This window comes from Haliotis cracherodii, unplaced genomic scaffold (genome assembly GCF_022045235.1).
Source record: "Haliotis cracherodii isolate W230 unplaced genomic scaffold, xgHalCrac1.p SCAF_1, whole genome shotgun sequence".
In the NCBI taxonomy this organism is placed as follows: domain Eukaryota; kingdom Metazoa; phylum Mollusca; class Gastropoda; order Lepetellida; family Haliotidae; genus Haliotis; species Haliotis cracherodii.
Window position 1 is genome coordinate 37,899,671 of NW_027266264.1, and position 13,783 is coordinate 37,913,453.

Sequence of the window (13,783 nt, forward strand, 5' to 3'; positions counted from 1 at the left end):
GTTTGTCACGCACTTTCTGACACTTCTTCGTTTATCTGACTGTTCTTTCACTGTCAACTGATTCTTGAACTTGGTCCTTTCAGCCGAGAACCTCCCTGGAACTAGATGCGGCCCTGAACGACACATGATCAAAGCGTTGGAAAACATAGTCCTGAATTGATTGTGTTGCTCTGTGAAGGCTACTGGGGAATAAACACATGTAAAGAGAAGGGGTCAGAACAGCCGACCAAATTTGCTGAAGGTCGGAGAGTCTTATGGTGAGTTTACAGCAACGTCTATATCTAATGGTTCGGCTTTGTCATCTAACAGACCTACTGGACATGTATAAGCACAGCAGCGTCCATCTATGAATTCTTACACGTGTCCATCAATTGAGATAATGACCGCGCGATCCAACTATATCATGCAACAGTTCCGAGTTATGATAACCGCTGCTTCCTCCAGCCAAGCCGCTTGACAGGTCCATCGTATATGTGATAATCACTTCCTTCTCAAGCAAGTCCATCTGACAGGTGTTCATAAGATGTGATAATCACTTCCTTCTCAAGCAAGTCCATCTGACAGGTGTTTATGAGATGTGATAATCACTTCCTTCTCAAGCAAGTCCATCTGACAGGTGTTTATGAGATGTGATAATCACTTCCTTCTCAAGCAAGTCCATATAACAGGAGTTCATAAGATGTGATAATCACTTCCTTCTCAAGCAAGTCCATCTGACAGGTGTTCATAAGATGTTTCTTAACGGCATGTTTCAGCAAAGTCGTTTACATGTATTCGTTAGAGCAATGATCTGCACTGCATGATATGCGGCAAATAAGAAAGTGGCTAGGCATAAAACAGACACAATGTGAACTGAGGTTTATTGCCTTGGCCAACTCCTCAATTTGGGCAAAGCTAAATGCGTTGTTATTTGGTCGACAGTGAGCCCAATAACGTCATATGATTAGCACCAAGCGAGATGAGGTTTTAGAGATTTACACGCATCTTCCTAACGCTTTTCAAGCAGCATCTGGACATTGTGGCACTTGACACACAAACTTGCCTTTCTCTGGTGTCTGAAAAATACAAACCAAATATGTCAACCAAAAGATCATACATGTCCATATCCATATTTGTATGTACGTATATCAATCATTAATATTATGGTTATGTCCCCCGGGTGTTGAAGGGCGTCAGTAGTGCATGGCATGTATATTGCAAATCAAAGAAAGGCTCGTCAGTGAGCGTGGCTGGTGTCAATTCTGACCTGGATGGTCTTGTGGGACATCGTACCCGGACAGCGCGAGTTTATTCTTTGCTTGAATTACCTGTTTCCCCCATAACAGTACACAGTCAACAGTGATCCACTCGACCACGATGCTGACACGGTCAACCTGATAGCAACCTGCTTGTTATCGAGACCTTGTCTATGATGAGGTTACATGAAGACAAGTGAGGAAGGGCAGATTTTCCGCTGGCCTTAGATCTTAACGAAACCATCATTTACGTGTCGTAATTTTGCCGAGAATGTAAACTAATCTATCACAGGCTTTATGTTGTTTTAAACAATGTCATGGTGTATTATACAGTTACAACGCCCTTCATTTACTAGACGACGATAGGCAGGCGCATACAAGCGTTATAACTACGGTGCCATGGATCAGGATGAAGACAAAGGATTTCAAGTCTCTCAAAACAAGTGTGGATTCCTGAGCAGAATAGGTGCCTAACACCAAATGATTGTCCGAAGTGTAGTTTAATGTGAGGACCGGGTGTTTAAATGTGTGACCAGATTGTATTCGATCTTACTCCACTAAGTGGGTCGGGTCGTTGTTCATGCTCTCAACCACTGGTTTACCACTGGTATAAGTGAAATATTGTTGGCTTGGGTAAAACAACTTTTACTCACCATAAACATGACTGTCAGCGGTTTCATAAATTGTTGACCACAACGTGTAGGTGTGTGTACTTTTATGCTTACGATGTGAACTAAAACAATAAATAATCAACTTGTGCACATGGTACACTGTGACAAGATTTGTGAATGAACTCCCAGGACAGCATTTTGAATTTGTTTTAAACTGATCTTTGCTTTACTTCGACCCAAACAGTACGCAACCCATGTATACACACTGAACGTGTGTGTCCTGTATCCAGAAACCCCCACATTCCGGACACCCACTTCTGCTGGGAACACACAGAAACTGACACTACCCCGAAACCATGATTCGTTAATCCAGGAATACATTAATCCGGACGATTTCAGAGGGACAACAACCAGTTTTCACTGTCGTAATTAAATCAAAGCCTTTATGTGGGCATTGAGGTTAAAATGATATTTTCAAACGATAAAATATGAAAGGAATTCACGTGTCATATCTAAAACAAGGTAACGATGACATGACCACATAATTAAACGTTGTGTTTCACAGATGTGGTTATAACATCAACGTCTTGCACCTCAAGCAGTACTTGCTCCAGGTAGAAGATGACGGTATTGCCAAAGCACATGGCGAGGCGGGAATACTTGACTAGCTTCGTCCTGCCAAAGAAAAGGCCATGTTTCCATTTTGTATAGAAATGTTTACAATCCTGTCTGACTACAACGAGGACATGCATCGTGTCCTATTATACACAACCTGCCAAACTAACTTGGAACATGTTGTTTGATTGCCAGGTACGCTGATGTCATGTACATAATGTTTAACCACAACCAAAGTTGACGGTGCCTGAACCTGTTGCTTTCTTAGTTAGTATATGTCATCCAAGTACTATCTTGTTTGTTCAGCTGTCTGTCTGATTGTTTGCTAATAATACCTGAGCATAACGAACAAATTCGGCAAAACAAATCTGTTTTTGAAATGACATAAAATAATCCAACTTCAGGGACTAGTGTAGGTCTATGTTAAAGTAGGGACTATTGTAAGTCTATGTTTAAATATGGGAGTTACAGTAGTCATAGCGCTAAGGTAGCTTTGTGCGAGTGGGCCCTGGATCCTATTCCGTCATGTAGATCACATGGTGGACTATGAGCATTATCAAGGCGTAGATACGTGGTCATGATGCTTCAGCTCTATCTATCCGTTAATTATTTTAGCGTAAAATGGAGGCAAACATCCGTTCAGTTGTCATATAAAGGGCAACACAAAACATGCGCGACTATTCACATTTGTTCCTGATATTAAAACAAGGGCCACTGCACATAGGGGCTGGGCTGCATCATTGCCTTCAGCCGCAGCCTTCTGGGGGGAGAAAATTATACGAAATTCACAAACGTCAAGACAAAGAAAATCTTTATTTAGCAATTCTTTTTTTCGGATTTATTCAGATCGGGTTTAGGATATCAAGTAAACATGTATGTCACCGTGTGTAGAGAATGAGTGAATCAGGTTGAGTTCCGTGCATTTTGCATACACATGACAGTCTTAGACATTACAACGCGCAAACCTTCATAACCATTCCCAACATGGACATAAGAGAAGTAAGATGACAACTGTTAGTTCTCAAGCACTTGACCCACCAAACCTCCAAACTATGTATGCAACCACTTTTAAAAACCGATCATAATCTACACTGTGAAACCTGACGAGTTTCTGTGTGGAGCAGGCACATCAATACTGTTACATGAGAAGCCTACCCGCTGTTACTTGGACATCCGATCCCAATTTAGTCGTTTACGAGAGGCAGGGGGAACAAGGGGCTAATTCGACACCGGATACGTCCCATGGCTTTATTCTACAGAAGTTGGGCTTCGGGGTATATAACACGCATAACAAAAATGATGTGACTTAATTTTGAATGCAATCCAGTCTCTAACGTTGATCATACTCGACAACATATATAAATCTGAAGTTAACAAGAAGATGCTGAAAGCCTTATATTTAAATCTTAGGAACATGCTACTATGGAATGGTTTTAATTATTATTCTTATAAATCTGAGGAAAGACATTTTGCACATGAAAATCATTTCGATTCTAATCAAATTATAACACTGAACTTGCTGAAAAAATAACTATGACAAAACAAACCTATAAAGTGAAGAGTGAATGGTATTATAGCAAGAAGAGGAATGGATCCCCACGTGGGTTTTGGCTTGGCTAATCATCAAAGGTCAGCTCGAGTCATCTGGTCTGCTGCTGTGTTGGAGGGGCCCAGATGATAGCGGTAGGGCGAGGGCTGTGCGTTATAGTCGCATCTAGTTACACTCCATGTCATATAGTGATTAATGGTTGCATCATCAACTTCACTTAACGTCGGCTAATTTCAGGAAATTGTTGGGAAACTCTGCATTAGTATTTACAGGGATACGTTTAACATTAACCACTTATCTGGTTCACGTTTGAAAGTTTACTGTAAGATATTCCTACTGTTGGGTACAACACACCTGTCCTTTCACTACTCAACATTACAATAAACAATGAGAATGTTTCATCGTTTTGAACAATGTCCTAATATGTTTAGACGACACTGGTCCTAGCTAACGTTGCGAGCCTAGGTCCTTTAGAGCATATTTGGCAAAACAGGTACAAAATCCGTTTCATCATGTTAAACATATTTCGAAGAGAAATCAACCCGATGTCCGTCAACAACGGCTTGAATGAAAGCCGCTCCTCCTGTTTGTTGTCGTGGTCAACTAAACGTTGTCCGAGTGACAAACGACATTGCTGGGGTCAGCAGACGACATCGCCAGGGCAGGCAGACGACAACCTGTTCTCTCGACCGACCTGCTCATCGTGAGAACACGACAAGCCTTATTACTCAACTGTTGACACTACGAGACGCGGCGCATTCGAGCAATGTCTGGAATCTTCACTGGCGTTTCTGGTTAGGACTTTTGTATTTGGCCTGCCAATTAGACATCATTGCTTGATCGCAATCAAGAATTTCGGGGTGTACCCTGAGAACGTGTGACTCCTGTTTTCTCCTCCCCTCTCACGTTCAGACAAACACAAGCGAGTGTACTGTAGAGTATATCGAGTGAGACAGCGCTATAGCTCCATCACTTAGCACACACCGAATACCTCATTCACGTAGGCTTCAGTGTTGATTGTGCTCCTTGCAATCACCAAACACCGACTTTTTGTTGCGGGGGTGGCAAGGGTCGGGGACAGGTTCGACTTATTGTATGACAACTCACTTTCATGTTTGTCGACAGCAATTCCACAAACATTGTTTGTCATCACATAGCTTGGAAGATATGTTTTCGTCAACATCAATCAAACGCTAATCTAACATCTAGTCTTTGAAATGAACATATTGTACAGAAAATTCAGTTGGTAAATTATTTCAATAATATGTAATAAAAAGGAGTCCAGAGACTCTCTTCATTTTCTCTAGACTTGCCAACTATTATAGATTTGCAAGGGCTATATTGAATATATTTGTTTCAGGGTATGTTTGAGAGACCAATCAAACGCCTTCATTAAGATTGTTTTCTACCTTAGAGAACTTTTTCCCCATTATCGATGTAATTGTCTGTGTAAAAAACGATTTTTGTTCAGCATCTGAATGTTGTTGGTGTGTTTGATAAAACGTATAATAACATATATCAAGTGAGCACTCGCTACCTTTAGTTTCCTCCACTTGCAGGGATATCGTTTCCTTGAGCAGGTTTGCTTCTTTATACATTTGCCAAACTTTTTAAGACATCTGAAGTCATCTTTCCGACAGACTGGACATTCCGGTTCCCGTTGGAAGGTGCAAGCGTTGCATGACGTGTGTTGACAGTCACCATGGCAGTCGCGCCGTACCTCCGCAGCATCTCTGCAAGATATAGTGACATATAGATCAAAATTAACATAAACAAGAAAACAGGGCCACGGGGCACATTTTCTTTGTTCTTTTGTAGTGCATGTCATGGAGTTAATGTTAATTATAAATAAGAGTCCTATATAGAAAGGAACTGGGGTGGTTTATGTCATGAGAAAGTCTGATTTTAGATCTCAGTATCTCTTAGATAAGCATGCAAACTTTCATTCATGTAACTTAAGTAGTTTCAGAGAAAACTTGTCCCCATTGCAGACACTATGCACTGGAAAGTTAGAAGGCATGGAGAAATAAAAGAGCTATAACTAATAATAAAATAGTAAAATTAATTTAAGGCTCCAATTTTCAAACTCAGTCTTGACATGTATGCTTGGATACGCCCAACTTCGTGGCGGGGGACAAAAAACTTTTTGGTCTTTTTGGTACTATGGAATCTATTTACGCCCTGTATTTTTTGTATCTCGATAAAAACGATTTTAATGAGTTTGAAATAAGTTGGACCAGAGACCATATGATATCTATTATATGGTCTCTGGTTGGATATAGCAAAGGAAAATGGGTCGAAATAACGTTGGGATCTAGAGGGTAATAATAATAATATTAAAAAGAACGTGGAACGAAAATTTGTATCGGGTCGGGGTACATGTCGTGTTGTCAACTTGTTCACAACCGCAGGCGAAATATTTTCTGTTTGTTGTTTAACAACGCATCAGCAATCTTCGAACTATATGACGACGGTCTGTAAATAATGGAGTCTGGTCCAGACAATCCAGTTATTGACATTATGAGCATCGATCTACGCAAATGGGATACGATGACATGAATAAACCAAATCAGCAAGCCTGACCACACAATCCCCTTAGTCGCCTTTTACGACAAGCATAGTCGCCTTTTGCGGAAATCATTGCTGAAGACCAATTCTCTACCTGGATCTTCACAGGTCTCAAACGAAATAGATTCCATGGCCGTAAAAAGGCCCCAAACCGTTGAAAAGTACATGAATGGATCGCTGAAAATCAGTGATGACACCAGGTGTTCCCGAAATGGGTAGCCCACACAAGCATAGCAACATTATTTGACTATTCACAGACAGTACTAATTACACAGACAATGTCTCAGTTTCACACATGGTGCTAATTACGCAGATAATGTCTCAGTTTCACACACGGTACTAATTATACAGACAATGTCTCAGTTTCACACACGGTACTAATTACACAAGAATCACAAGATTACACAAGAATCAGTTTCACACACGGTACAAATTACCCAATGTCTCAGTTTCACACACGGTACTAATTACACAGAGACAATGTGTCAGTTTCACACACGGTACTAATTACACAGAGACAGTGTCTCAGTTTCACACACGGTACTAATTACACAGAGACAATGTCTCAGTTTCACACACGGTACTAATTACACAGAGACAATGTCTCAGTTTCACACATGGTACTAATTACAGAGTGATAATGTCTCAGTTTCACACACGGTACTAATTACACAGACAATGTCTCAGTTTCACACACGGTACTAATTACACAAGAATCAGTTTCACACACGGTACAAATTACCCAATGTCTCAGTTTCACACACGGTACTAATTACACAGAGACAATGTCTCAGTTTCACACACGGTACTAATTACACAGAGACAGTGTCTCAGTTTCACACACGGTACTAATTACACAGAGACAATGTCTCAGTTTCACACACGGTACTAATTACACAGAGACAGTGTCTCAGTTTCACACACGGTACTAATTACACAGACAATGTCTGAGTTTTACACACGGTACTAATTACACAGAGACAGTGTCTCAGTTTCACACACGGTACTAATTACACAGAGACAGTGTCTCAGTTTCACACACGGTACTAATTACACAGAGACAGTGTCTCAGTTTCACACACAGTACTCATTACACTGAGACAATGTCTCAGTTTCACACACGGTACTAATTACACTGACAATGTCTCAGTTTCACACACGGTACTAATTACACAGAGACAATGTCTCAGTTTCACACATGGTACTAATTACAGAGTGATAATGTCTCAGTTTCACACACGGTACTAATTACAGAGAGATAATGTCTCAGTTTCACACACGGTGCTAATTACACAGAGATAATGTCTCAGTTTCACACACGGTACTAATTACACAGAGACAATGTCTCACACACGGTACAAATTACACAGAGATAATGTTTCAATGTCCGTGAACATCGTGCCAGGCCGTCGTGCAGTCTCTAATTTAGTATCGTAACTAGAATCAACACATGTATCGACTACACACACGAGAAGCGCGTGAGAGGTAAGTCATCTTTCAAGAGAAAAAGACGATTTGCGTGTACAATTTATGAATGATTTTGATTTCAAAAGTTTTTGCTTGGAGTAAGAAGGTTAACACCTCATGAACTCGCTGTACTCCGTCGGGCAGAAATTGAGACTACATAGCCATCTGTTATCGAAATCAAACACAAAATGTCAGTGGAATCTGATCTGGAGAACGAGGGGATAAAGCCCTTTGCTGATAGAAATGTATGCGTGGATACATTTTCATACTTCAGGATAACCTTTAAAGAAATACAGGTGAACCGAAAAGAAAATGAAATGCTCTGGGTTTTCGGTTCAGAATGTAAGGTCGAAGAGCGTCTGAATATTTGCCATCAGGGACAATCTGTCTGACTGATCGATGGATAACTTTTGTTTCGTGGAGTCAACATCTACGAACACGGGGTAATCCCTACACCTAGGACATTAACATGTGCGTAATAAGACTCACATGCGTCCGTGCATGGAGAATACATTGAGACGTATGAGCAACATCTCTTCCGAAGAAAGAACACGCTAATTACACTGTGCCGAGGAGTTTAGCATTCCATTGCTGGCACCTAGGATTATGTTGTCATTGAGGAACAAGATCTCCACACAACACTGTTCTTAAAGGCACACCACCCTAACGGATGTCAGTCAGTCACATATACAGGCACGAAAATATTGTCTTATGCATACTTTATGAAAAGGAATACTGTGGCGTTCAGAAGCACGTTTGTTTGTAGGATGTTTACATCAACATCTCCATTAGCATGGTTGCCCCTGAACCCTTTTGCAGTCGGACTTGGGATTTCAGAGGTAGACGGGATGGCATTTAACGCCATTTAGCTACATACTACAACACAATACATTTCAACAGAATTTGAAGACGGGGAGTGAGTCTAATCAAAGACAATCTTTATTATTATGGCAATATGATTTTATATTTGTGTGGGTTATTTCACAATCCAAACTACCCTAGGCCAAAAGAAAAATCTAAATCCAGTTAGATAATTATGAAGCTGTCCACCAGGGACAAACTGAAATGGAAAACGGCGGTCAGGAAGAAGTATGAAGACAGACCTGACCGCTTCAAACATATGTTATAGCGGAAACCATTTCGATACTTTTCTTTGAAACGTCATTCATCTCAAATATCTAAGACCATTTCGACTTGCAACAAACAATGGCTGCTGTCGTCTTAAACCTCACCCCTCAGTTTTGTCTTTCGTCTCCACCCTGAGCTACCTTCCGAGGGCCGAAACGTACGCCCTGGACACATAAAAAGACAAAACTGACGGTCAGAACCGTAGTTATGTGAATATGAAGGCTCTCGTTTAGATACATGCGAAGACAAGACTTTCTGCAAGGAACATGTGACTCTTGGTTATGTGAATATGAAGGCTCTCGTTTAAATACACGCGAAAACAAGAGTGCCTGCAAGGAACATGTGACTCTTGGTTATGTGAATATGATGGCTCTCGTTTAGATGCATGCGAAGACAAGACTTTCTGCAAGGAACATGTGACTTTTGGTTATGTGAATATGAAGGCTCTCGTTTAGATGCACGCGAAGACAAGACTTTCTGCAAGGAACATGTGACTCTTGGTTATGTGAATATGAAGGCTCTCGTTTAGATACACGCAAAGACAAGAGTGTCTGCGAGGAACATGTGACGTTTGGTTATGTGAATATGAAGGCTCTCGTTTAGATACATGCGAAGACAAGACTTTCTGCAAGGAACGTGTGACTCTTGGTTATGTGAATATGAAGGCTCTCGTTTAGATACACGCGAAGACAAGACTTTCTGCAAGGAACGTGTGACTCTTGGTTATGTGAATATGAAGGCTCTCGTTTAGATACACGCGAAGACAAGACTTTCTGCAAGGAACATGTGACTCTTGGTTATGTGAATATGAAGGCTCTCGTTTAGATACATGCGAAGACAAGACTTTCTGCAAGGAACATGTGACTCTTGGTTATGTGAATATGAAGGCTCTCGTTTAGATACATGCGAAGACAAGAGTGTCTGCAAGGAACATGTGACTCTTGGTTATGTGAATATGAAGGCTCTCGTTTAGATACATGCGAAGACAAGACTTTCTGCAAGGAACATGTGACTCTTGGTTATGTGAATATGAAGGCTCTCGTTTAGATACACGCGAAGACAAGAGTGTCTGCGAGGAACATGTGACGTTTGGTTATGTGAATATGAAGGCTCTCGTTTAGATACATGCGAAGACAAGACTTTCTGCAAGGAACGTGTGACTCTTGGTTATGTGAATATGAAGGCTCTCGTTTAGATACACGCGAAGACAAGACTTTCTGCAAGGAACATGTGACTCTTGGTTATGTGAATATGAAGGCTCTCGTTTAGATACACGCGAAGACAAGACTTTCTGCAAGGAACATGTGACTCTTGGTTATGTGAATATGAAGGCTCTCGTTTAGATACATGCGAAGACAAGAGTGTCTGCAAGGAACATGTGACTCTTGGTTATGTGAATATGAAGGCTCTCGTTTAGATACATGCGAAGACAAGACTTTCTGCAAGGAACATGTGACTCTTGGTTATGTGAATATGAAGGCTCTCGTTTAGATACATGCGAAGACAAGACTGTCTTGCAAGGAACATGTGACTCTTGGTTATGTGAATATGAAGGCTCTCGTTTAGATACATGCGAAGACAAGAGTGTCTGCAAGGAACATGTGACTCTTGGTTATGTGAATATGAAGGCTCTCGTTTAGATACATGCGAAGACAAGACTTTCTGCAAGGAACGTGTGACTCTTGGTTATGTGAATATGAAGGCTCTCGTTTAGATACACGCGAAGACAAGACTTTCTGCAAGGAACATGTGACTCTTGGTTATGTGAATATGAAGGCTCTCGTTTAGATACACGCGAAGGCAAGACTTTCTGCAAGGAACATGTGACTCTTGGTTATGTGAATATGAAGGCTCTCGTTTAGATACACGCGAAGACAAGAGTGTCTGCAAGGAACGTGTGACTCTTGGTTATGTGAATATGAAGGCTCTCGTTTAGATACATGCGAAGACAAGACTTTCTGCAAGGAACATGTGACTCTTGGCTATGTGAATATGAAGGCTCTCGTTTAGATACACGCGAAGACAAGACTTTCTGCAAGGAACATGTGACTCTTGGTTATGTGAATATGAAGCTCTCGTTTCGATACAAGCGAAGACAAGACTTTCTGCAAGGAACATGTGACTCTTGGTTATGTTAATATGAAGGCTCTCGTTTAGATAAATGCGAAGACAAGACTTTCTGCAAGGAACGTGTGACTCTTGGCTATGTGAATATGAAGGCTCTCGTTTAGATACACGCGAAGACAAGACTTTCTGCAAGGAACATGTGACTCTTGGTTATGTGAATATGAAGGCTCTCGTTTTTAGATACACGCGAAGACGAGAGTGTCTGCAAGGAACATGTGACTTTTGGTTATGTGAATATGAAGGCTCTCGTTTAGATACATGCGAAGACAAGACTTTCTGCAAGGAACACGTGACTCTTGGTTATGTGAATATGATGGCTCTCGTTTAGATACATGCGAAGACAAGACTTTCTGCAAGGAACATGTGACTCTTGGTTATGTGAATATGACGGCTCTCGTTTCGATACATGAGAAGACAAGCCTGACTGCCCGTAGTGACATTTAAGTTCCCCATGGTAATCCGCACATGAACAGAAAGAAGGTGTGCAGCTTTAAAGCAGGGGTGTACGTTAGCTCCAAGTAACGCTCTGATTATGTCTGGGTGCTCTTATTCGTTAACTTTACCAACTAATTTCTACACATAACATGTTACTGTTTGAAGTGGAAGTGAAGGGTGAAACTGGAAGGACTTCCTGAAGACTAAACGGGTCTTACATGATCTCGCTGTAACAGCAAGCCACGAGTGTTGGAAGGGAGGGTATGGTATGGATTACGCTGACCCTGGCTAATTAGCTGCGTCGGATTCCCAGGCTGACAGGTACACGGTCGACACTGACACGGGGGAAGGGTTCCAAGCCATATATCCGTCTGTCCACTTTGACAGATGCAGAACGATGTGTGGTGTTTTTTACACAACGATGAGTCACTGTGGTATAAACACCCCATGCTAGTTCCGTATCTAACTAGCCCTGATCCCACCACAAACTGTTCTGACAAAACGCACAGATAACAAAATATATCAGTTGTTTTCTCCAATTGGCAATGCATTATATGTTCACGAGTGGGCATTCCTGGGAAGAATATTAGTCACCAGTGCCTCATGTTTGTCAGAAGATGCGATTAAAATGAGGATCGGATGGTTACCTAGGACACGGATCGTTGTGCATACTATCAAAGGATGATTTACTTGGTCCAGACTTGATGTTTTAGAAGCCACCATGATGTAGAATATGGGTAACTGCGGCATAATAAACTATATATTCCCTCTGTGTTTCATAGGAGTCAATCAAACAACCCACGACCATGCACGTTTATGTCAATAATTGCATAATTTGTTACAATTAAACAAATACACTTTGGGCATGCACAACGTGTGGAGGTCAAAACCACAAACACATGATATATATTTCTGTATGGTTTTAAACGATGTTAGACGCTCAGTGCAGCTTAACATTGTCTAAATAATCCGACCATGAGGACGATGTAGTTTATCTGACACTGACGTTTATGACTTCGCTTGCATCCCACCTGCTGAGGACTTCCGTGCCAAGCAGCCCGTGCATGCACCCTCGGAGTCAATGTGACGTTGCAACCTGTGTGTGACGTCACCAGCCACAAGACAGGTGTGTTCAATCAACGCCGCCAGGTGATTTAACTGCGGGGGCGGCTAGCATAAACAAACATTACCTACAGAAAACCCGTTACACCTCACACAGAGGTAAAACCACCTGGAGCCCTCCCGATACAGACATTAGCCTTGTAGTGTCTTTACCTGGCCCAGGTGAGCAGGGATTCTTGGGCCACTAAAACAATGATGAGCATACCAGATTAACAAGCGGAGCAAACAACACCTTGGTAACATTCACAAGCAATTTTTGCTCGTATTTACCGACGCGCTGCAGGTCAGGAAAATACGCATTGGGGTTTACCTGCATTCCGGAAGAATATGGAACAACTTCCCATCAAATAGGGAGATACATGTATCACGTGTGGAATAGCTGGTTAAAGGATAGGTTAAGATTAGCCCTTTGAGAAGTCGCATTCGCGGATGCCCGGGTCATGTTCCCTATATTGGTTTTAATATCTCTGCCCAACGCCCTACCTGATGTCGAGATGCCGGGATGTGTTTTCAAATGTCAAATATTATAGCCATGTAAAAGAGAATAAACAGTGGGAATGATCAGACGCACGCCGTGAAACACGAACCCACGGCGGTCAAAGCTAAACTGATTTACATATCATGGAGATGATTTGTTCGTAATGCAAAACATTTTGCCGTCCTTCTGTCAAAACATTGACGAGAACACAATCATATTCTTTATATCACATAGGGCTATAACACGGCATTGTTAAATATACTTCGCGCAGAAACAGCCACAGTCCGGAACTTTATTTAATTTACGACATGAAATAAATAGGTTTATCTGCTTACCTTAGAGGAGAGTGACTTATACGTCACATACACTTTACACTGGACCATATATCCAAACGTGAACGTAACATACGCCTTTACATTGAGGATATATCCAAACGTGAACGTAACAT

General features: G+C 41.4%; 1 protein-coding gene across 1 annotated transcript in view; it reads right to left on the minus strand.

Annotated features, from left to right (window-relative positions):
* Positions 1-968: 968 nt before the first annotated feature.
* LOC139464161 (insulin-like growth factor-binding protein 7) overlaps positions 969-13,783 on the minus strand; it is a 31,550-nt gene continuing 18,735 nt past the window's right edge. The window contains exons 3-4 of the mRNA XM_071245692.1: positions 5,548-5,743; positions 969-1,055 (exon numbers count right to left, since the gene is read on the minus strand). Coding sequence (XP_071101793.1) covers positions 999-1,055; positions 5,548-5,743 — 253 coding nt within the window. The 3' untranslated portion in view covers positions 969-998. The remainder of the gene's footprint in view (positions 1,056-5,547; positions 5,744-13,783) is intronic.